Here is a 26,542-nt window from a genome sequence, read left to right as displayed (position 1 = left end):
TTAGAAGACAGGATTAGTGGCCATGAAGACAAATCAACAGAAGATATCCAAACTGAAGGAGAGAGAGAGAAGCAAGAATTTTTTAAAAAACACAAAACTGCATTAAGAGAGACATGGGATACGTGTTACTGGATTTCAAGAAGTAGAGGATAGACTAGGATAGAAGGAATATTCAAAGAAATAACAGTAATTTTTCCAAATCTGATGAGTGACATTAACCTACAGATTCAGTAGCTTAGTGAACCCCAAGAGACAGCTATGCAAAGTAGAAACCCTTATACATATAACAGACGAACTGCTGAAAACAAAGCATAAGGGGAAAATCTAGAAAATTGGAAGAGGAGGAATAAAAGAATGATGGCTGACTTCTCAACAAAGCAGTCAGTGCAAGCCAGATGGCAATGCAACAACAAATTTAAAATGCTGGAAGAGAATGCCAATATATAATTCTAAACCCAGTGATAATATCCTTAAAAATAAAAGCAAAATAGACTTTTTCAGACAAGTAAAAGCTGGGAGTATTTATTTCCTGCATTCCCACATTAAGAGAAATAGTAAGTTCTTTGGCAGAAGGAGTATGATCCCAAAAGGAAACACAGAAAGAACAGACAGCATTGGGAAGAGTAAGTACATATAGAAATGTAACTATCTTTTCTTTTTTTTATGTATTTAAAAGTCAGTTGAGCTCCTGGGTCACTGCACACACACCGCCACTGCCAGAGGGCCCTAATGCCAAGCATCTAGGGATGGCCCCTTCTTCCTTTGGCCCACCAGAACTATTCAGCACACCCAATCCACAGGAAGCCCATGGAACCCTAGCTGACCCCACCCCTCTTGCCATACAAAAGCTGCCTCCTATGGTTCTAGCTTGCTGTTACCCTCTCTCAAGGTGCAAACCCCTGTGTGGCCCTGTGTGGCAGCCTTCTCTCATTTCGAGCTGTAAGTAATGAAGACTTTGAAAGCGCTTTACCCGATTGTCTTTGTGTTATGTCCCACCATCCAGAGAACCTGTAATCATACCTAATAACTTATAATTATAAAACACATATTTCTTGAATGTATTGTTTATGTGGGTTTCTTCCTCTGGGAATTGCCTGGTCAAACCTTTGACCATTTTTCAATTGGGTCGTTTGCCATTCTCTTATTGATACATGGTGTTCTTTATATGCTGAAATTACCAGTCTTTTGTTAGTTGTATATACTGCAAATATGTTCTCCCAGTCTCTATGTTGACTTTGTTTTTAAGCATCATTTTTTTTTCCTCCCTCTCTTTTTCAAACATTTTTCAATGGGGAATTCCAAACATTTACCAAAATAAAGAGAATAGTATAACAACACCCCATGTACCTGTCACCTAGCTTTATCAATTATCAACTCATGGCCAATCTTGTTTGATCTATACCCATCCCATTCTGCAGCAACCCCCACCCTCTGTCCCTCCTCTTGATTCCTGGATTATTTGAAGCAAATCCTAGACATCGTATCTTATCCTTCATAATATTTGAATATATATCTTTAAAAGATAAAAACTTTCTTTTTTAAAAAAGTCAGTTGACTTAAGCAAGACAATAATAATATACTTTGCTTTTTATAATGTATGTAGAGTAAAATAAATGATGGTAGAATAAAGGATGAGAGGGGATATAAATAGAATTTTACTTTGGAAGATTCCTATATCTTATACATGAGATAGTATAATATCAACTCAAGTTGGTTACTTACTCAAGTAAGTTAAAGATGTGTAATCAGGATACAGATTTATCTCACTTAATGACTGTTTGGTTGGTGATATTTACCCATTACAGCTCATAAAAGTGGATACCACTTTTCAGATAACTTTTTTTTATCTAAAATATTAAACATGACATGAAGTGATATTTTGACATTACTGTTCCAGGCAAAGTTGCACTCACTAGCTTATTAAACAGTAATCAGACTTATCACATGAAAGAAATTTGAATTACTAAGATTAATATGCAAATATCAGTTGTATCCCTATACACTAGCAATGAGCAATCTGAAAATTCCATTTACAATGGCATCAAAAAGAACAAAATACTTAGGAATAAATTTAACAAAAGAATTGCAAGATTTGTACACTGGAAACTAAAAACCATTGAAAGAAATTAAGGGAGAATGGAATAAATGGAAAGCCATCCCATATGCATGTATTAGAGTACTTAATAGCGTTAGGATGGCAGTATTCCCCAAATTGACCTTCAGATTCAAAATAATCCCTATCAAAATTCCATCCAACTTATTTGAAGAAATTGACAAGCATTTCCTAAATTTATATTCAAAGGACAATATGAAGAAAGTTAAAAGACAACCCACAGAATGAGAGAAAATATTTGCAAATCATGTCTTATAAGGGTCTACAATAAAAAAACAACAACCCGGTTTTAAAAATGGGCAAAGGATTTAAATAGACATTTCTCCAGAGAAGATTACAAATGGCTAATAAACCTATGAAAAGATGCTCAATATAATTAGTCATTAAGGAAATGAAAATGAAAATCACAGTGAGAGATCACTTCACACCCACAAGGATGACTCTAATAAAAAAGTCAGACAATAACAAGTGTTAGCAAGGATATGAAGAAATTGGAATACTTGCACATTGCTTGTGGGAATGTAAAATGGGGCAGAATCTTTGAAAAACTGTCTGGCAGTTCCTTAAAAAGTTAAACACAGTTACCATATGTATTCAGCAATTCCACTCCTAGATATATATCCAAAAGAATTGAAAACAGATATTCAAACAAAAGCTTGTACACAAATGTTCATAGCAGCATTATTCATAATAGCCTAAAAGTGGAAACAGCCCAAATGTCCATCAATTGATGAATGAATAAACAACTTGTGGTATATGCATACAATGGAATGAACCTTGAAAACATTATGCCAAGTGAAAGAAGCCAGATACAAAGGTTTTTTGTTTTTTGTTTTTTTGGTATGATTCCATTTATATGAAATGTGCAGAATAGGCTGTTCGATAAAAGTAAAAAATAGATTAGGGGTTACCAAGGAAAGAGGGAAATAGAATGTGACTGCTGATGGGTATTGGGTTTCTTTTTGAGATAATGAAAATGCTCTAGAATTAGTTAGTGGTGATGGATACATAACTGTGTGAATGTACCAAAAACCACTGAATTATACACTTATAATGATTAATTTTATATGTGAATTATACTTCAATTGAAAAGTAAATAGAATAATATAATCAGTTTGATGTAATCATTGCCTAGCTTCTGTTATTAATTCAGACCAATCTTAAGTCACTTATACCCCTGCCAACTTCACCTAGTTGATATCTTATTATTTCACTGTTAATATTTCAGTAGGTACCGCTAAAATATAAGGACTTTAAAAACATAACCACAATGCCATTATCATATGTAAAAGTAACATAATTTCTTAACATCGTCAGATATCCAGTTAGTGTTCAGATTTCTCATTTCACCACCCATTTTAGACAGGAATTTATTTAATGTGGTAAAAGGTAGTTGCAAAAAGACCTACAGCAGGCATCATACTTAGTTGTGAATTATTGACAGCTTTCCACCCAATATTGCCAACAAGACAGAGTTAGTATCACTTCTACTCAACATTGTATAACAGAGATCATAGCCAGTGCAGTAGAGGAAGTAAAAGGAAACAAAATAGGTAAGAATTAGAAAGGAAAAAATAAAATTATCATTTACAGATGTTATGATTGTATAGAAAATGCAAAAAAACTTACAGATAAACTGTTAGCAATTAATAAATAGATGAATTTGCAAGGTCCTTAGATACAAGTTCAGCATATAAAAATTAATTATGTTTTCATATAATGGTAACAAATTTTTTTAATAATTCAATTTTATTGAGATATATTCACATGCAATGCAGTCATACAAAGTGTACAATCAACTGTTCACAGTACCACCATATAGTTGTGTATCCATCACCAATATTAATTTTTGAACATTTTCAATGAATTAAAATGTAATATGAAATCAAAAGTCCAGCCTCCTTTTTTGCAGAAATGGAAAAGCCATTCATCAAAATCATATGGACATGCAAGAGATCCCAAATAGTCAAAAACATCTTGGGGAAAAAAAAGAACAAAGTTGGAGAACTCACACTTCCTTATTCCAAAACTTGCTACAAAGCTACAGTTATCAAAACAGTGTGGAACTGATACAAGGATAGACTTATAGACCATTGGAATAGAACTGAGAGTTTAGAAACAAACCCACTGCAGTAGACTGAATCATGTCCCCATAAAGGCATGTTCAAGACCTTTGAAAATCCTATTTGGATAAGGCCAAATTGAATCAGGGTGGGCCTTAATCTGATATGGCTGAAGTCCTCATGAGCATGCTTATCACACTGTATATCACATTTACCCCACTATACTCTTACTGCTTATTTTCTTCCCAATCTGATTCTTCCTTCTTTTTTCTATGGTTGAGCTTCTTGAATGCTGAGACAATGACCTTTTGTTTTTTTCCTTCCCGCCTTTCTGTACCCTATCACTTAGCAATATACCCAGATTATTGTAGTCACTTAATACATGTTTGGGAGAGGGAGGTGGGTGGGTAGATGGATTCATGAGTAAGCATTTTAAATTTAAGGAAATTGAAGCTAAAATACATCATGCTAACCAGTAGCACTTACTGTAAGTTGTAGTTATTTTCCTTAGTTCATTGTATTCACTCAGAAAAGAACACTGTCAAATATGGTATAAGTAAAGTGGCTGTATAATCAGCCCTCAATAATCAAGTGTAACGTATGCTTATCTGTTTTCTAAGGAAAAATGTATTGGTGGTAACCTATTTCGAATTTCCTTCTTATTTATATTTCTGAAAAAGAGTAATAATGCATTAATAAATTATATTAAAAAGAAAAAACATTGTAGACTAATGGTTGCCAGGTGGTGAGGAAAGAGGACTGGGTAGTGACATGTAACTGCTGTGGGGTTTCTTTCGGGGGTGATGAAAGTGTTGTGGAAAGACAAGACTTTTGAAAATTTCTTTACTTTATAGTAACTTTGAATTCATAGCTTTGAAACAAATTGCCCTTTGTTAAAAAAGAAAAAAAATGTCTAAATGGTAGTGCTTTTATTTTGTCTCCATGTTTTCCCCTATTATCTCTGAATATGATGGCATTTTATCTTAGTTTCTGTTATACAACTGCAGTGTGACTGTGCTTTATCTGACTCTGTACAATGAACTTTTGTCATTTATAGTGACCATTGATTTTAAATTTTGTTCTGTTCTAATTGGAGTTGTTTGTTTTTCTTTTATACCTAGTTGTTGTGGAATTACAAATTGAACCTAACTACAGACCCCAAATTTGAATCTGTAGCCAGAGAGGTTTGCAAATCTACCATATCAGAGGTAAGTTGTAAAAGAATTTTGTGGGTATTTAATGTCTTAGAAGAGAAAATTACATCTGTTGACCTGACCAGTCACAAAAAGGGGAATGACTCAGTGACTTCACTTTTCTTGGAATTCACATCTGTATTGGTTGAGACAGGAAAGGGGGTATAATTAAAGAGCCTTTTGGGGGAGGTGTAGCATTGACTTATACTTAGAGTAGGATGCTTTTTTTTTTTAATTAAGTTCAGTTTTATTGAGATATATTCACATACCATACCATCATCCATGGTATATTATCACCTGTTCACAGTACCATCATATAGTTGTCCATTCATCACCCCAATCTATTTTTGAACATTTTCCTTAAACCGGAAAGAATCAGAATGAGAATAAAAAATAAAAAACACCCAAATCATCCCCCCCATCCCACCCTATTTTTCATTTAGTTTTTGTCTCCATTTTTGTACTCATCCATCCATACACTGGATAAAGGGAGAGTATGATCCACAAGGTTTTCACAATCACACAGTTTCCCCTTGTAAGCTATGCTATTATACACTCGTCTTCAAGAGTCAAGGCTACTGGGTTGGAGTTTGATAGTTTCAGGTATTTGCTTCTAGCTATTCCAATACATTAAAACCTGAAGAGGGTTATCTATATAATGTGTAAGAATGTCCACCAGAGTGACCTCTCAACTCCATTTGAAATCTCTAGGCCACCTGAGCTTCACTTTGTTTCATCTTGCATCCCCCTTTTGGTCAAGAAGATGTTCTCAAGCCCACGATGCCGGGTTCAGATTCATCCCCGGGAGTCATATCCTGTGTTGCCAGGGAGATTTACACCCCTGGGAGTCAGGTCCCACGTAGGGGAGAGGGCAGTAAGTTCACCTGCTGAGGTGGCATAGTTAAAGACAGAGGGCCACATCTGAGCAACAAAGAGGCACTCAGGGGGAGACTCTTAGGTGGTTTAGCCTCTCCTTTGCAGTAAGGAACATCATAAGGGCAGGCCCCAAGATAGAGGGCTCAACATACCAAGCCATCAGTCCTCAGTGTTTGTGAGAACTTCAGCAACAAACCAGGTGAGGAAGTGCAACACTTCTGCATCCACACCCCCACCCCCACCCCCGCTCCTCAGGGGGCGCCCTACATATATATTTTTATTCTCTGCCCAAATTACTTTGGGATGTTGCTATTTCAGAGTAGGATGCTTTTGATTCAGGCAAGTTGGAGATCAGTCTCTGTTGGTCCCTAAACAGATGCTACAACTGCTTATGTAATTAAGGCTGTTCTCACACATTCTACAATGCATTTATGTCTGAGGCATATCAAAATGGTGTTCCCCAGGAAGCTTTTAAATGTTCCTAAGTTTTTTGGCTATTCCATTGGATCATTTCAAATGAAAGGTAAGGGTATGATTATATATCTTGTTGCAAATGTGTACTGAATATAAAGATAAAAGAAGTTAATGAAAATGTATAGCATTATACAGATGCTAGTAGGCAAAAAATGTGAATTATTTATCTTGCCTCATTTTAAACAACAAATATTAATGACATTTGTGAGATTTGCAATTTCTTTTTTGTTTTGGAATCTCTAATAAGAATTCCAGAAAGCCAAAGATTTCTGCATACTGAAGTGTGAGATCACGGAGAAAACAGTTGCCATTTTTCCACCCCAAAGTAAATACTCATATTTCTTTTAACGTATTAACCTATCCTCAGGCTGACCCTATTGAGGACTTGACTTAAATCGTAGCCACTTTCTCCAGAGCCCTTAAGGAAGACCCTCCCCTACGCAGATAGCCCTCAGCTTATACCCCTCACTTATGTCATTGTGGGGTCTTGTAGAACCCATATTCTTCCTCAAATCTTCTTATACTGGATCAGATAAGTTTTATTCTTTTAAAACAGTGGCCTTTTACATATATCTTAGAACTTCAGAGTATAATACTTTATCTTTGAAAGATTTACCTTCAACTCCTGGGTTTCGTATTTTGTATCTCAAATTCCCTTAGCTAGCTATGTAACTAAACCTCTAACTTTAAAATATTAAGGAAACAGTTTGGTGGCTCTTCAGAAAGTTAAATATAAATTTACTGTATGACCCAACAATCCCACTTCTAGGTATATTCCCAAAAGAATTGAAAGCAGGGACTCGAACAGCTATCTGTACACTATTCACAGTAGCGTTATTTACAGTATCCAAAAGGTGGAAGTAACCCTGGTGTCCATCAGCAGATGAATGGATAAACAAAATGTGATATATCCGTTCAGTGGAAGAATGTTATTCAGCCATAAAAAGAAGTGCTTCTATATGGTTCCGCATGGATGAACCTTGAAGACCTCAAGTTGAGTGTAATGAACCAGACACAAAAGGACAAATGTTTTATGATTTCTCTTATATGAAATACTTAGAATAAGGAAATTCATAGAGATTGAAGGAGAATAGTTCTAGGGGTGGGGAGTGGGGAAAATGGGAAATGAGGAGTTATTACTAAATGTGTGAGTTTAATGCTTAATGAGTACAAAGTTTCTGTTTGGGTTGATAGAAAAGTTTTGATAATGGTGGTGTAGGAACACAACCTTACGAATGTAATTAATACCACTGAATTCTATACTTGAAAGTAGTTAAAATGGGAAATTTTTTATTGTATATATGTTACCACAGAAAGGTTGTTTTGTTTTGTTTTGTTTTAGAAAAAAACAAGGGCAAAGGTATTTTCTTAACAATAAAAAGGAAATACCAGTAAAGAAATTATTCCTAGGCTTGAATTTTAAATGTTTTTGTACTCCCATTATATTATTGAACTGTCCATTTATACATAGTTTCTTTTGGAGACATCAGAACATTTATACATATGTTTGTTTTGCCTCATGTTTTTCCACAGTTAAGTATCTACCAGTTTGATTGCCACGTGAAGATTTAGCCCCAAGTATATGCATACTCACCAGAAGAATTTCATTTTTTGGTTTAGGCTGGCTTTCTTATAATATATGTAATCATGGTCCCATTGTGACCTCTTGGAGTGTTCTGGTTTTGGAAGTGATTCTAGTAACGAGTGCTTATCCTTCCCTAGAGGGCAATGACACAGAAAATTATACTGGAGTCAGGAAAATTAAATATTATCAAGATAGTTACAAAGAAACATTTTATTCTGCATCTCTCTCCCATCTTCTTTAGTAATTTTGGAATCCTACTTTACAGGCAGAAAAACAACATTGCAAGTATATTTGCACACTGCAAACCAGAATTCGTATTTACTTGCCATAATTGAGCCAAATACTGCCTGGTTTTCCCCAGTCTCCTGTCCAGGATAGAGCACCTGCAGCATTTTCCTAATGGCACTTTATGAATCTACTCCCCAGCCACCTTAGAATTTACTACCGATTTTAACTTTGTTGATGATTTAATGCTATTTTGCTTTTAATCTTAGACGTTTAATAAAACAGAAGGAAAAGTGCTCTCCAGCAGAATGACTGAAGAAAAGCATAAACTTCTAATTCAAACACTTTATTGTAATTGGTGGTGACCTAAAATACAAATAGGTTCTCCAGCTCTGTGTTTCAGTAAAATCTCAAGTGATTGACTCTAATTGTATATAATTTCATTTCTTTTGGGGGCTCCTCTTCAAAATGTGGTCTTGGTTTTTCTTCAGATTGTTGAACTGTTGATTGCCCAGTAATAGGACCAGTCTGAATGGCTTGCTGCTTCATTAAGTTAAAATCTAGGTGTCTGCCACCAGTCCTATTCTCGTATCTGGATTTTTTTCTGTGGTTGAATCACAAATGCTAGGATTTTTAGGTAGCTATTTCTCTCTTCATTTTTTATACTTACCTCTTTTGCTTAAAAACAAACAAACAAAAAACCTTTTCCTGGAAATATATTCATGGTCCTCTTTTTAGGCATCACCCAATGTTCTAGTTTGCTAATGCTGCAGAATGCAAAACACCAGAGATGGATTGGCTTTTATAAAAGGGGGTTTATTGGGTTACACAGTTACAGTCTTAAGGCCATAAAATGTCCAAGGTAACACATCAGCAATCGGGTACCTTCACTGGAGGATGGCCAATGGCGTCCAGAAAACCTCTGTTAGCTGGGAAGGCACGTGTCTGGCATCTGCTACAAGGTTCTGGTTTCAAAATGGCTTTCTCCCAGGACGTTCCTCTCTAGCAAGGTTGCTCCTCTTCAAAACGTCACTCACAGCTGCACTCAGTTTCCTCTCCTTGAGCCAGCTTATTTATATGGCTCCACTGATCAAGGCCCACCCCGAATGGGTGGGGCCATGCCTCCATGAAAATATCCCATCAGTTATCTACCACAGTTGGGTGGGGCGCATCTCCATGCAAACAGCCTAATCCAAACGTTCCAACTTAATCCCCACTATTATGTCTGCCCCACAAGATTGCATCAAAGAATATGGCTTTTTCTGGGGGACACAATACATTCAAACTGGCACACCCAAAAAAGTGTTTAAAGTTCTAAGTGTCAAAGCAAAGAATTGCATTCACCTTGACTTTTGAAGATCTCTGCTGACTCTAAAGCCCCTTAAATTCCCAAGTTTGTGTCTTTATAACTAAACATGATTTTCTGTCTTGAACTATGTTTTTGGCTTGGTCTGGATTTGATACTGAAGTAGACCTGAAAAGAAAAGACCTGTTTGACTCGGATAATTTGTGTGTGCATACACCCTTTACCCAGCATGTTTTGATAAATAAGATTGTATTTGTTTTATCTGGTGTACACACTTACTATATGTGCTGTGTATTAGGGATAATATTCTTGATTGATTTAAAAAAAAACCAAACAGTTATATACTTCCTCCTCATTTATATTCAAAATAGGTATTTACATTAGCTCATTTTTTTTGTGAAAACTGCCATTTTTTTTTGTTTTAAATTCCCTTAGTTCAATAAGCTTTTTCCAAACAGTGGTCTGTTTATAAACATATTGGTAGATTTCACTTTTTTATGCCTGAAGTTCTGCAGGTTTTTTTGGCTTGTTGGCTTAATTAGCATTTGTGGTTTGGGATGCACTTCGCAGGAACACTAACCATGCGGAATCACTTTGTGCTTAATCCATTAGATCATATGTCTAAAAAATCACCACATTAAGTTTTGATTGGCCTTCCCCTTCCCAAACTTCTTTCCAGACTGTGCTGACCATCATTTTAAATATGTTTCTGTTCCAAACCGCAGTGGTTAACCTTGGGTTCTACTAAGTTCAAAAACACATGTCCAAATCCACAGTTAATTCAGAACATTAATATCATGTCAAGAAGTAACATAATGCTTTTCCTCTTCCCCCCTTGATCATTAGGTTTACATAGCAATAGTAGTTTGCTGTGTAGCTTGTCATAGGTCATGCAGCTAGACTTCAGTTCTGCACTTGTTTTCCCTAGATTCTTCTCCTTGCTTTCCACTGCATTCTTTGCATCATTAAAGGGACTCCTCAGTAAGAACATCCTAAAGCTATAGATATTATGGCTCTATTTACTCCATTTAGAAATGAGTTCTACTAAATTTGGGTATGTATATATTTTCTTGCAAAAACACATTAATCATGTATTTTCTACAGGGTACAACAATGTAAGTACATATGGCACACTATTTTTCTTTAACATAAATGAATTTCTAAAATGTTTTCCTTTTTTTTCCCAAGTAGAAAGATGGGAAATCAGCAGGCAACTGTCAGACACCTTAGCTTTTGTCAAGTTGTTTGATATGAGCATGGAATGCTTGTATAGAACAACCACTTTCTGTTGAGCAGATTAAAGAATGTGCTGATGAACCAGTTGGAAAAGGTTACTTGGTTTCCTGCTTGGTGGATCACCGAGGCAACATCACTGAGTATCAATGTCACCAATACATTACCAAGATGACTGCAATCATTTTCAGTGATTACCGTCTAATCTGTGGCTTTATGGATGACTGCAAAAATGACATCAACAGTCTGAAATGTGGCAGTATTCGGCTTGGAGAAAAGGTATCTACTACATTGACTTCACCAAAGTGGTTTTACGAACTTGATGAATGAAACACTTTGACATGTGAATGTATTTTGTATGTTTGTGACAATGTTTCAGTACTGTATGAGGAAATATAGGAATTAATATCTTCTAAGAGTGATGTTAATCTTGAAAACATTCGGCTAGTTGTTGGTTACCTGTGAAACTCTGACAAAGCATTTTAGTCTTGTGGGAAAAGTAATTATTTGAGGAGAGCCCTGAATTCTGTAATCTTTCTGTGCTAGTACCTTACTATTACATAGAAAAATTACCTAGCAAGCATGCCAATTGTTCTCTATCTGTAAAAGAAGGTTATTTATTAAACATTAGAAACTTTTTAAGATATGTGAAGGTACCTTCAGCTTCTCAGAAGAAAGGTGCTGTACAAATATTATTATATATTATTACTCAGAAGAACTGGTTTTAGTAAAGGCAGTTACTAAAGAAAGTTAGTCTGATTTTATTTTTGGACTTTTTAACCTGGTCCAGAAGGTCACAGTGGAGGTTTGGCCTGGTTTATTCTGAACATTAGGTCAGTAAAAATGAAAGAAACTCTGGAAATGTAATGGATGCCAGTGGGAGAGGTAGTTGGAGATCTATGGCATCAGCTCTTCAGTACCTCTGTGCATTTATCTGCTATTTAGGAAATATGGCATGAAATAAAACCCATTTGTCTCTTTGCCTCCAGTTCATTGCAGCATGATTTGTAGGCTTCCATCATTGACAGAGTATATGGTTTTAGGATTCTGGGGCTGAACCCATCAGTTCACACAAAGAGTTTAATGCTGGGAATTGTCTGGCTATCACTGAAGTCCTGGTCTTTCGTGTGAGCACAGGGCTGTTTTTAGAACTCCGTGAGACTAGCAACAGCTTTAGGCAGCTAAAGAAAGACTAGTTTTAATAAAGAAAAGTTTTTCCTTCCCAACAGACTCAATAGATCACACAAAATCTCTTGTCTCCCTGATAAATCAAGAAGCTCCTCTGGCTTTATTTAGGGTGTTAGAAATCAAATCCAAATCCAAACCACACTCCTTTTAAAATCTTTACAATACTATTCCAGATACATTTTTTTTTTAATTTTGAATTTAATTTTAATTATGCAAGTTACACATGAGTACATTCTCACAGAAAATTTAAAAACTACCAATAAAGATATTCCATACATTTTGGTTGGCATCCACACACGCATTGCACACTCACTCACACACACATGAGATGACCTAACGCAGTAGCCACAAGAGCCATACATGGCTGTTAAGCACTTGCCATGTGCCTAGTTCAAATTGAGACGTTATAAGTCTAAAATACACTGGATTGTGAAAATGTAGTACAAGAAGTAGTCAAGGAAAAGAAGTTATATCAATAATTTTTATATAGATTACATGTTGAAATGTTAATATTTTTTATTTTGTTATATAAAATATATTATTAAAATTTAATTTCACCTGTTTCTTTTTACTTTTATAATATGACTACTAGAAATATAAAATTATATATATGACTTGCATTTTGTTTCTATTGGACAGCACTATTTATATATATATATACACACACACTTGAGGATTTTTCTAAGCATAAATGAGATAATATATATAAAAATATACTATGTATATATATACTTGATTTGAGGATTTTTTTAAGCATAAATGAGATAATATTTTCTTTTTCTGAAACTTCATTTTTTCACTTAACCATATGTCTCGGAGATTTTTCCCTATCAGTATATTTAGATCAACTTCATTGTTGCAATATTAAAGTGCCCTAGTTTGTTTCAATTTTCTGCTGTTGATGGAATATTTAAATTGTTTTCACTTTTTCCTCAGGAACAATACCTCAGGGAATGTCTTTGAATATGCTTCTTTGTGTAAATATGGGAACATTTCTCTAAGATTCCTAGGGGTCAGAGGGAATTTTATTAAATCTTGCTGGAGTGTCTTTTTTTTTTTTTTTATTAAATTCAGTTTTATTGAAATACATTCACATACCATGCAATCATCCATGATATACAATCCACTGTCCACAGTATGATAACATACTTATGCGTTCATCACCACAATCTATCTCTGAACATTTTTCTTACATCAGAAAGAACCAGAACAAGAATAGAAAATAAAAGTGAAAAAAGAACACCCATCATAATTTTTTTTTAAAACTCATTATTCAGTATGTGTTTGTTTGAATAAATTATTGATTTTTGATTGTGATAAAGCTACATAACATAAAAATAATTTTACCCATTTTAATTCTTTGCCATTTTACATTGACAGTCCTGTGAACTCAGAGGAACTGAAGCTTAAGACACAAACAGACATTTGTAAACCAATGTTTATTGCAGCATTATTCACAATTGCCAAGAGATGGAAACAGTCCAGATACACTTTTCAAGGATTGGTGACACTTTTTCATATTTGTGATTAGTAGTCCACAATATAGACCATAACGATTTCACCTCTCTGTTGGTAATAGCTGATGAGCTTTCTACTAGCTATCTGAAATGTCAGTATAAAACCTCTTTTCAACTACATTTAAGAGTCACTAAGTCTGCCGTGACCGATATGATTGCAAATAGTATTGCTAGAGCCTGAAGACATGACAGGAGTGAAGATTGTTTTTTCAGCTTTGCTAAAACAAAAGTTTCTATGGTCCTTCAAAATGCTAATTTTTGCCATTTTTATCTTTTGATATACCTACTGGTTAGGTGAAATTTCTATTTATATCAGAGCCCCATCCTAGCACCAAACACTTTCATGTACTTTTAGGACAGTGAAATGGACTCATGCCTGCCTTTCTGAAAAAGCATGTTCCTTACCATTTAATCTACTCTGAGGCTACAGCTGAGTTTAAAAATGAAGGATGCCATAAATTCAGCTGTTCTTTCCTGTTTCTAACTATAGTTGGCCACTATGAAACCAGTTACTTAAATATAAAAATCATCCTGAAAATTAATGAATTGGCTTCTGACCACTGTTGCTATTGAAGCTTGAAAACTCTTGACTAACTTTGAACTGACCTCCAAAGGTCAGAGGACAAGGGACATGGTTAATCTGGGACAAGGGACATGGTTAATCTGTTTTTATGCTGCCTCTATATGAACATATAAATGTCATGATTTTAAAACTCTACTTCTTTTTTCAAAATGTTACTATGTATCAAGTTTAGAACACAGAAGATAAACTAATAAAACCTTTAGGATTCTCAAAATCACTATCTTTCAAACGAAAGGGCAGATCTCCGAAAGTAAAAATGTGAATGATTAACATCTTCTGAAGAAAAATTAGAATGTGACATCCAGTAAAGGAATTTAATTGTAGATATGTGACACATTATTTCTACTTTCATTCTTTTTTACTCAGTAGTAAATGAGTAAATGATCAATTTATCATTCACTGCTTTTAACCAATTACTTTGAGTAGTTGAGACATTCTTTTTTCCCCTTTTATTAGTGGAGTAGGTCACAGATACCATTTTCAGATGCAGAAACTCTGAAATAGAGAATGGTTTATAGCAGAGATGAAAACTGAGTTCTTGTCTACTATTTTGAGATTAGTGTTCTCCTTCTCTGTTCTTCTTCAAAAAAAACATAATGGAAAGAAAAGTTTTTACCTATTGAATTGCCGTAAAACTGATTGGGCCACTGGCAACAATGCTAGACATTTGTCTTACCCCAATAGAGATAATACACATCCATTTTAAGTCCATTTATGGAATCATTTGTTATTCATGTTAAGCCTGTGTATGAGTAACTTTTTTTTTAGCCTAAGTAATTTTATTTTCTCATAGATAACACAGATGTGTAGTTCACCTCCTTTGCTTTCATTCATTTTCAGTAATTAGCCATACAATCTTCATTGTTAAATATTTGTATCTTTTTAGTTATAATGCAAATAGACTGACTTGAAAAGCTCAGGGACTCTGGGGGACTGAAAAGAATTCCTGAAATATCTTTATTTGCAAAAATTATCTATCTGAAAGTTACGATAAATGAAAACATCTAGTGGAAATGATGTTTATAACCTAACATTAATGTGTGGTACTACAAATCCTGTAATTAAAATTAAACCTTAGATTCCCTAGAGGATTCTCAAACCATGATGCTGCCTTAAATCTAATATGAAGCAAATGGAGCCATAAAGAGATATAATAGCCCTAAATACTCAATTCTTACTGATGGCTTGTTTTAAAAAATTATAAACTCTAAATATACAGGGAAACAACAGATTCATTACATGGAATCGTTTCTATATTAATGCCAGGTATTTTACTGTAGCAAGATTTTGTATATGTATATATATGGTAGCACTGTATTTTCAGCTGCTTTGGTTTGCTATTTTAATGATTACCTCCTTTATACTGAATCTTAGCAAGTTTATTCACCTTGAATAGTCTTTTTTTCATCTGTAAATTGGGTTTAAAAATACATATTTAATAACATTGTTAGTGAAGATAACTGTAATAATTAATAACCACCATTTAATTGAGTACATGTGATGTGCCAGACACTGTGCTAAGTAAATACTATACATACATCATTCCATTTAATTCTCTCTGCAACACCACTAAGTATAAGTATTACTATCATCCCCATTTTGCAAGATGAAGAGACACGGACACAAGAGAGTAAGTAATTTGCCGAAAATCATATAGTTAGTAAGTATCAGTCAGGAATCAAACTCCAGATATTTCTAACTTTAAAGTTTCTGCTTTTTAACCTTAGTGTGCCTGCTGTGTGATCACAGTTTTTTGGTTATTGGGCCTACTGATTTTCCTCATGTGTTTCAGATTCAAATTCAAGACTTGGTAGATAGGGAGTTCAGAGAACTTGTTAGGCACCAGAAGTCTCAAGCTAAGGAGCCTGGCTCCTGGGATTCTATTCTGTTCTTATCCAAAGAAAATAAGTCAGGTGAAATGATCTTCAGCCTGTCAGAGATAACTTGGGTCATGAGATACAACCAATTCTATAGCACAGAGTAGTAATATTTCAGGAAAGTTAAGATTACAGGTCCTGTCTGATAGCCCTTTTTCCCTACTATAAAAATAGGAGGCTGGTCCAGGATAACGAACTATATTTTACAAAGTAGGCCACTAAGGTGAACTGTGTTTGAATATGCTTTGGTTTAATCTAGTTCCTGTAACATTGTTGGTGACATGTTCTATTTTATTTTTTATGTCACTTTTAATTCACTGTTTGAATATTAAGGATTAATTTGATTTTTTTCTCTTGTTTGACAGCTTTTTGCTTACATTTTATACTTTTTTGTTGTTCTTGTTACTCTTAAGAAATTCTTTTAAAAATGTCTGGGCCCTCTATTCCATTGTATAAACTATAAGAGAGAAGGGACTTGAAGAAAAGGAATCAGAATAAAAGAAAGGATAACAAAACAGTGGAAGGAGTGTAGTCTGAAAGATATAGCTTCTCTTTTTCCCATTGTACAGTTCAGCACTGCCATGTTCTCTGGGCCTTTTAAAGCGGTCCCTACAGTTATGAATTGTGTCTAATTTAAGCCTTGGGTCCCTAGCCTGGGCTCATTTTTTACCACTCCCTCTTGACCCTCTCTTTCTCTTACCTTCTTCTTTTCCCTTTCTTCTCTTTCTTGGTCATTTTTTCCTTCTGTTCTCATTCCCCTTTTCCCACTTCTTTCTTCCTCTCTTCTCAGCTCCCCATGTTATCCCCTCCAGAATCTGCCCTCCAGGCTAAATACATGGGCCTGACTTTCTCATGCTTCCAATGTTATCTGACCATTTCCCCTTCATCTATTGTGCTGAGTCCTGTTTTAAATGACTTCTGAATTCTGTGTTCTTCATGGGTGATAACTAACTAATCTGTATTTTTCATTTACTGTTATATACTGAAGGTCTTTCCATGTCAATAAATAGAGATCCCTCCCTCCCTCCATTGTTCCCTCTTTTCTTCCTATTCTATTGTATATATGAACTTGCACAAATAGGCAAGCTTTCTTCATACTACATTGCAGCTTTACCTGTGCCATGCCTGTCTTTGGCCCAAATCCAAATATACATTTGAATGTTTTTCTTGAAACCCAATCCCTTTTTATATATCTGGGGAACTATGGATTTTTAGAAAGAACTTCTCAAGTTGTTGAAGCATATCTTTTGAGGGTAGATTAGGAGTCTTAAATAGAAAATGGTTAGGGGAAATTGTTCGTATTTTGGATGAATGAATACTTGTGATTGCTATGGGAATGATGCAATGTGCAATAAAGATAATTGGATGGTCTTAGGAAAGCTCTTAAAAGTAGTTTGTATAAACTGTAGTCATCTGATTAAATCACAATCCGAACATCAAAGTGAGTGTCACACTACAGATTGTACTTGTTGAGATGGTTTTATGGATAGTATAGAGTAGAAAAGGAGAAAGAGGGCTTCTGTAACATCTTGTCTCGGTAAACTTTGTGGTTCATTTTTAATTTAACTAACTGGACTCTAATCACTGTTATTTGGGAAATGCCTAGCACTTTAGGGATAAATAAGTAGAGATGTCAGCAATGTTTTTTCAATATTAACATGAACTATGGTCAGAATATTGGGCCAATTTTATTTCTTAAAATTTTTCTGACATTTTAACTTTTAAAAAATTCATATTTCTATTTTTAGTACTAATTGGATCTACTAATTTCCCCAAGATCAATATTCCAGTTTGTTACCTGCAATTATTATGTTCTAACTAAAGATTGTTGAGAGCATTTTCTTTAACTTACACAATGTGATTGGTTCACATTGATTTCTCAATAGAACATCAAGAAGCTAACTATATTTTGGAATTTTTTTCAACTTTTTTTTAAAAGAAATAATGTTTGTTTGAAACTCTTCATGGTGAGAGTTTTAAAATATTCGTTATCTTTGCTATTTTAGGATGCACATTCCCAAGGTGAGGTGGTATCATGCCTGGAGAAAGGCTTGGTGAAGGAAGCAGAAGAAAGAGATCCCAAGATTCAAGTCTCCGAACTCTGCAAGAAAGCCATTCTCCGAGTGGCTGAGCTGTCCTCAGACGACTTTCATTTGGACAGGCATTTGTATTTTGCTTGCCGAGATGATCGAGAGCGCTTTTGTGAAAATGTGAGTTGGCTGAGAATATATTCTTTTTTCCTTTTCTATTTTTATATCTTTTTATACTATATTCCAAAATAAGATAAACTACCACAAACCCTCACATGTAGAAAATCCACTGAAATGGAAGGTGGAGTTGGTCCAGGATAACAGAAAATGATAATGGATGCTCAGCTTGATGATATAACATCTAGCTGATATTTGACTTCATTCCCCACCCATTTTTTTCCCCTACTCTCATCTTATTTCTCCATTTCAGTTCATGGGAGTCTATTTTATCTGTAGGAATCCTATTTTAGCAGAAAATCCTATTCACATCATTCCATGGCTAAAACCTTGCCCCATTTACATTTATTTATATGTTTTTGGTTAAGGTGAAGAAAATACAGGTGGCTAACTTTTAAAACCAAATAATTGATTACTACCAGCAGACCCTGTACAACGACTTTCTATCACTTAGAATAGTCACCATCCTTCCAGCAGAAGGTTGAGAATTGCTTGTATCCATTTCCATGTAGTCTATTGTTTTAACTGTGGTAACCATCAGAGCCACTGATTGGGAAAGTTTAACCTGACTCTGGCATAAAGTTGTAAGAAGGGAGATCACTCTCACGCTTTTCTTGGTTCCCTAATTAACAGCGTATCTAGGAACAAATGACAATAGCCAGTGATCGCGGGAGAATTTTTTTATCTTTACTGCAATCACTTGTCTTTCAAAGGCTGCTAAATTTTATAAGTGATTGAACCGTTTGTCCAAAGGTACTCATCATAATTTAGCAGAACCGAAAGTTCATTTTGTCGAATACTAGGTACTGCCCAGCGTAACTTAACTTAGCTGCTAGTAATAATGTGTATGTTCCATCTTACAGACACAAGCTGGTGAAGGCAGAGTGTATAAATGTCTCTTTAACCACAAATTTGAAGAATCCATGAGTGAAAAGGCAAGTAGTACTTTGAACAAAACTTCTGTTTTATTCATTTCACAAAACCTTTCATACAATATTGTTATAAATTCATTCCAAAATATAAATGACTGATAAAGCTTACACTTTCCAGAGGTGAAGTACATGGCTCTTAGTAGGGAACCAAAGCATATTTGGCTTAAACCAAGAAATTGAAGCTCTAATTGTGATATCCAAACATTGCGAAACTAGTTCGGGATCACTTGTGGGAGTAAATCAGAGAGTTTATGTCAGGAATCACACTGAAGCCAGCACTACATACTCAGGCAGTTTAGGCTAACCAAACCAAGGTGCTTCATAGATAATTAACTATTTTAGTTGTTCAGCAGTTATCAAGCATTCTCATTACTGTTAGCCTTCTATACTTGAATGAGTAATATGCAAACATTTTTATGAATTTCAAAAGTAATTATTTTTTAGATGATTGTGGGAAGATGGCAGAATAGGCTGTTTTTCCTAGAAAACATCATTTGTCAGATTTAACTGACCAAAAATTTGAAGATTTATATAATAAGATACAGGTAGTCCTTACTTGCACGGTTCCAATATGCATGAACATCAGATACCACAGTTAAGTAAAGTAACAACAGTCTGCCAAAAATGCAGTTGAATTTTCAGTTATACAGTGCTGTGAGTAGCATGAAGAACAGACTTTGCTGCTTCCTCTTTTGTCCATAAATTATTATGCAAATAACAGATGTGCATTATGATTGATGACAAATCACATTAATTCTTTCAAAGTCTGCTGGTGCTTGGTCACTGAGCATCTGTTACCCAGTTCACGTACAAACAACAGTGTGTAGTTACATGGCCTCCTTGTCTCCTAGTGATAAACCCATGTGAAATTTTACAAAAATGGATGATAGAAAGTAGGAATTGTCCAATAAAAATAATGGGGCGGCAAAGAAATGCAAAGTGATAATTCTGGAAGTGAAATTGGATGTGATCAGAAGATTTGAAAATGGTGACAGCAAAGCCTAGATAGGAAAAGACCTAGGCCTGCATGAAGCTACAGTACAAACCATGTTGAAAAAGTCCAATGAATATAAAAGACAAGGTAAATTAGCTTTAACATCTTTTAGCATAAATTGCACTAGGAACAGGATCGCCTCTCGTGGTTGAAATGGAGCATTTATTTCAACTTTGAATTTAAGACTGTAGTAAAAAAATAAATCCGAAGCAGTTTGACTGGCTTTGAGGCCAAAGTGTTGAAGTTAGTTGCTATGTTAAATGAAAATGGTTAATTACAAGTAGACTGAAAAAGAACATTTTATTTCCAGTAAAGGCTGGTTTCATTATTTCAGAAGTTGGCATGGATTGATTAATGTTAAGCTATCTGGTGAAGCTGTTGGCTCAGATAAGGATGCTGTGATGAAATTTGCCTCCGGATTCCAAGAACTACTGGCAGTCCTGCTTTGCACAGCAGTGTGGGACTGTACTGTGCAAAAAAAAATCACAGGATTTGAATGGAATGGAAATGGAGTTATAGAAGATATAGCTGACCATGGGAATGTTGACACTGCTGCTGTTCAAGAGACTAGATATGCAGCCAGAGGAACTTAGTGATGGTGACTTACAGGCATAAGGGAGGAAAGTGGTTGTGACCAAAAGGATGAAGATGTTTTAGAGGAAGTGATTCTGGCAAGAAACTTCGCAACACAGGAACTCTTGGAGACATCTTACAACATTTGAAGTGTAAAGGATAAAATTCTAGAAGCTGATCCAAACTTAGAAAGGAGTATGACAATTTGCCATGTCATTGAAAAGATGGTAGCTCCGTATCATAAGTTACATGATGAGAGAAAGCCAAGCACTATTCAAATTACTCTTGATAAATTTTACGAAGAAATGATATTTTAATTGTCATTATCTCTAATGTTTTAAATTCAGTGTACTAAATAAGTATTTCACTATTTTTTTTACATTGATAACAAACAGCAGGAGAGTTTTTAATGTTTTGACAAAAAGTTTTAAAGGTCAAGAACAATCATAAATATACAGATTCAGTTTGTATAGTCAAAACTTAGGACTGTGGTATGTATGGTATGTGACTATATCTCAATAAAATTGAATTTAAAAAAAAACAAAACTTAGTACTGCCTGCATTTAAAACAATCTAGAGAAGCTTCATATTTAATCAGATATAAATACATCATGTATAGAAACAGCTAAATTTATCCTTCCAGTAATCAGTAAATTGACATCTACTTTTCTTATTGCCTTTGTATGCTACGAGCTCAAAGTTTCTAAAAAAAATTTGTAAGTCTGAAAAAAAAAGTGTAGAATGAAAACTTCAAACTATTCTGTCAGTTCCCACTTGAATTCTGGTAGGATGTACTTTGGGAATACTGTTGTAGAGGAAAATAACACTTTGGCTCAAGTTAATGTTTTGGGATCTACAAACATTTATGTGTTTGGAATGGCTGTTATTATAGCAACAATGAACCATTCACTATAGAATTTTGGGGTTCCCCACCCATGCATCTTTTTTTTTTTTTTTAATGAAATCAAGTGGGTTTTTATTAATATATACACACATATGCACACAGACTCCTGTTGAACTTTTTGAAAGAGAGTGGTAGTTGTGACGTTTTACCCGATTACCTCTGAATACTTCAGTGGCTGTCTTCAAAGAATAAGAACCTTCTCTTACAGAACACCAATATCATCAAACAAACAATTCAATAATATCTAATAAGCAGCCCTTGTTTGTGTTTCCCTGATTGATTGATTCAGGTTCACACATTTCACTTGACTGTCAATGTCTCTCTTAGTCCCTTTTAGTTAATTAACCAGGCCTCTTATATGTTCTGTTTGCTTGTTTTTATGACATTGCTTTTCTTTTTCTTAAAAGAATCTACATCAGTTATTTTGTAGAATGAACCACAGTCTATATGCCTGAGATTCCTTGTTATTAAATTCACCATACCCAACTGCAGAATCCAAATTCGTTTCAGCTATGTGGAACATCTGCCAAGACACATGCTGGGCCATGAAACAGATGAAACAAACAAGATCCACAGCTGTGCTTTGCAACAGGGGCCATCCTTTCCTCCACAGGGAACATTTGGCAAAGACTGAAGACGTTGTTGGTTCTCAGGACTGGTTTGGGGATGGGGGAGTGTGGGGTGCTACTGGAATCCAGTGGGTAGAGGCCAGGGATGCTGCTAAACATCCCACAATGCAAAAGAGAGCCCCCCGCAACAAAGAATTAACCTATCCAAAATGTCAGTAGTGCAAAAGTTGAGAAACTCAGCTATACACAGTAGCACAACTCCCCACTTCCCCTGTCCCCCCATTCTCTAGCACTTGCTATCCCTCACCTGGCTCAGTTGTGCTCATACCTGACACATGGTATATTTTGCTTGTTTTTTGCCTGTCTCTCCTGAGCCCAGGTTGTAAGCTCTGTGCCACCCATGCACCTTTACCTTTTGCCACACTAGTTTAGCACATGTGCTAAATTTTAACCAAACCCAAAGATGGGCATTTGCTAATAGCCGCAGTTGTTGATATATCCACAGATGTACTTGGCTGTGCGTCTCTGTACTTCTCTAAGAGATACATGTGAACAAGTGAGTCATGTGTAAGTGGCCTTACAACCTTCTCTCTGCACTCTTTCCTCAGTGTCGAGAAGCCTTAACAACCCGCCAAAAGCTCATTGCTCAGGATTATAAAGTCAGTTATTCATTGGCCAAATCTTGTAAGAGTGACTTGAAGAAATACCGGTGCAATGTGGAAAACCTCCCTCGGTCCCGGGAAGCCAGGCTCTCCTACCTTCTAATGTGTCTGGAGTCTGCTGTGCACAGAGGTAAGAGTTAATTTCTTCTTATCCTTTTCCCTCCTTTTTTTGATTCACACTCTAAAGTTTCTTGTATCTATAAATACTAGTTTCCTCCTCTATTTGTTCCTTGAATACATCTGTCTTCTGATTCAGGGGCCTTTCTTTGGAAGCCCAACTCTAAGAACTGAAGTCTTGGTGTCCTTGTCGAAGGACCTTGTTGAAGGTCGGCTTAGCAGTCTCCAAATTTGTTTTTGTTTATATCCCAGCTTGTGTGTATGTGTGTGTGTGTGTGTGTGTGTGTGTGTGTGTGTGTGTGTTTTAAGTAAGGTGTATAGTTCTCAAGTCCAAATACTTTAATTTTTTTTTTAACTTTACAACCTAATTTTTTTTTTAATTGAGATTGTTCACATACCATACAACTATCCAGCGGTCCAACATGTACAATCACTTGCCCATGGTACCATCATACAGCTGTGCATCCATCGCCACAATTAATTTTTTTTTCAATTTCTAGAACATTTTCATTACTCCAGAAAAGAAATAAAGACAAAAAAAAGGAAACTCAAATCCTCCCATACCCCTAACCACCGCCCCTCCATTATTGATTCATAGCTTTGGTATAGTACATTTGTTACTGTTGATGAAAGAATGTTAAAATACTACTAACCGTAGTATATACTTTGCAGTAGGTATGTATTTTTTCCTATATGTTCCTCTATTATTAACTCCTAGTTATAGTGTCATACATTTGTTCTAGTTCATGAGAGAGATTTCTAATATTTGTACAGTTAATCACAGACATTGTCCACTACAAGATTCACTGTTTTATACATTCCCATCTTTTAACCTCCAGCTTTCCTTAGGGTGACATGCATGACTCTGAGCTTACCCTTTCCACCACCTTCACACACCATTCAGCACTGTTAGTTATTCTCACAATGTGCTACCATCACCCCTGTCCATTTCCAGATGTTTAAGTTCACCCTAGTTGAACATTCTCATAATAAGCAGCCGCTCCCCATTCTTTAGCCTCGTTCTATATCCTGATAACTGACACTTCATGTCTATGAGTTTACAAATTATAATTAGTTCATATCAGTGAGACCCTGCAATATTTGTCCTTAGGTGTCTGTCTTATTTCACTCAGTGTAATGCCCTCAAGTTTTCTTCATCAACCCATTTTTTTAAGACAGTTTTGTTCACACACCATACATTCCATCCTAAGTAAACAGTCGTTGGTTCCTTATAAAGTCAGGTATTTATGTATTCACCACCATCACCACTATCTGTATAAGGACATCTCCATTTCTTCCACAAAGAAGGAGGAAGAGTCAAAGAAGGTAGAGAGACAAAAGAAAAAGAATAAAGAAAGAGAGAGAGAGGGAGAAAAAAAAGACAACTAGAAAGCAACAAAAGGAAAGATAGCATTAACCTAAAGTAGAATAAAGAGTCAGGCAGTATCACCAATGCCAGAAGTCCCATACCCTTCCCCTATTCTACCCCCCATATGCATTTAGCTTTGGTATATTGCCTTTGTTATATTAAAGAAAGCATAATACAATGTTTCCATTAATTATAGTCTCTAGTTTGCATCGATTGTATTTTCCCCCCAATCCCACCCTATTTCTAACACCTTGCAATGTTGACATTCATTTGTTCTACCTCATGTGAAAACATATTTGTACCTTTTATTATAATCGTTGAGCACCCTGGGTTTCACTGAGTTATACAGTCAGTCTTTATCCTTCATCTTTCATTCTGGTGTCCCATGTGGTCTTAACCTTTGTCTTTCAACCACACTGAAAGTCATCTTTGTTCAGTGTACTTACATTGGTGTGCTGCTATCTCCCAAAATTGTTTTCCAAACCCCTCACTCCTGTCTTTTCCTTTCTGTCTGCAGTGCTTCCTTTAGTGTTTCCTGTAGAGCAGGTATCTTGTTCACAAACTCTGTCATTGTCTGTTTGTCAGAGAATATTTTAAGCTCTCCCTCATATTTGAAGAGCAGTTTTGCCAGATACAGGATTCTTGGTTGACGTTTTTTCTCTTCCAGTATCTTAAATATATCACACCACTTTCTTCTCGCCTCCATGATTTCTGCTGAGAAATCTACACACAGTCTTATCAAGCTTCTTTTGTATGTGATGGATTCCTTTTCTCTTGTTACTTTCAGGATTCTCTCTTTGTCTTCGACATTTGATAATCTGATTATTAAGTGTCTTGGAGTAGACCTATTCAGATCTATTCTGTTTGGGGTACGCTATGCTTCTTGGATCTGTAATTTTATGTCTTTCATAGGAGATGGGATATTTTCATTGATTATTTCCTCTATTATTGTTTCTTCCCCTTTTCCCTTCTCTTCTCCTTCTGGGACACCAATGATACGTACATTATTGTACTTTTTTTCATTCTTAAGTTCCTGGGGATGTTGCTCATATTTTTTCATTCTTTTCTCTATCTGCTCCTTTGCGTGTAGGCTTTCAGGTGCCTTGTTCTCCAGTTCCTGAGTATTTTCTTCTGCCTCTTGAGATCTGCTGTTGTATGTTTCCATTGTGTCTTTCATCTCTTGTGTTGTGCCTTTCATTTCCATAGATTCTGCCAGTTGTTTTTTCAAGCTTTTGATTTCTGCCTTATGTATGCCCAGTGTTTTCATTATATGCTTCATCTCTTTTGCCATATCTTCCCTAAACTTTTTGAATTGATTTAGCGTAAGTTGTTTCCATTCCTGTATCTCAGTTGAAGTGTAAGTTTGTTCCTTTGTGCCATAACTTTGTTTTTCTTAGTATAGGTTGCAGTTTTCTGTTGTCTAGGCATCTGGTTTCCTTGATTACCCCAATCAGGTTTCCCCAAATGAGAACGGGCTCAGGTCTTAAAGGAAGGCAGTAGTATCAGGTTTCGCTGAGGGTGTGTCTTAGAAGATTGGTACAACCTGTGAGTCCTCAAGTCACTGTGCTTTTCTGCCCAGCAGGTGGTGCCTGTCAGCCTATAGCTCTAGACTGGTGTAAGGAGGTGTGGCCTGTGGCTGTTTTCCCCTAGGCCCTGGGGTCTGGTTCTGAATGAAAGGCAGGTAGTAGAGCTTGGCACAATGTTCTTCCTCTTAGAGAAGATACACCCAGTGGGGAGAGGTCATTTACATTTGAATAGTCTCTTTGCCTGTGCTGTGTCCACCCTTGTCTGGTCAGAGTGCTGGGAACTGAAAATGGCTGAGGCTTTCTCCACTGAGCCAAAAAAGGGACAGAAAGCTCCCCTTCAGGGCCAATCCGCGGCCACCCTTCTGCTCTCCAAGGTCAGTCGTCACCAAAAGCCTCTGTCGCTTGTTGGGGATTCATATCTTGTATTGAGCAGTCCATGTTTGTTAATTAAAACCC

At 35.8% G+C, this 26,542-nt stretch overlaps 1 protein-coding gene across 4 annotated transcripts in view; it reads left to right on the top strand.

The window, feature by feature from the left end:
• GLG1 (golgi glycoprotein 1) overlaps positions 1–26,542 on the top strand; it is a 216,890-nt gene that overhangs the window by 120,061 nt on the left and 70,287 nt on the right. For all 4 annotated transcript variants that reach the window (XM_037816454.1, XM_037816453.1, XM_037816456.1 and 1 more), the window contains exons 3-7: positions 5,298–5,384; positions 11,132–11,347; positions 18,240–18,443; positions 19,304–19,375; positions 23,021–23,204. In XM_037816454.1, coding sequence (XP_037672382.1) covers positions 5,298–5,384; positions 11,132–11,347; positions 18,240–18,443; positions 19,304–19,375; positions 23,021–23,204 — 763 coding nt within the window. The remainder of the gene's footprint in view (positions 1–5,297; positions 5,385–11,131; positions 11,348–18,239; positions 18,444–19,303; positions 19,376–23,020; positions 23,205–26,542) is intronic.

The sequence above is a fragment of the Choloepus didactylus genome, chromosome 22 (genome assembly GCF_015220235.1).
Source record: "Choloepus didactylus isolate mChoDid1 chromosome 22, mChoDid1.pri, whole genome shotgun sequence".
NCBI lineage: Eukaryota > Metazoa > Chordata > Mammalia > Pilosa > Megalonychidae > Choloepus > Choloepus didactylus.
Note: the sequence above shows the minus strand (reverse complement) of the source record. Positions and strands in the feature narration are given on the sequence as shown.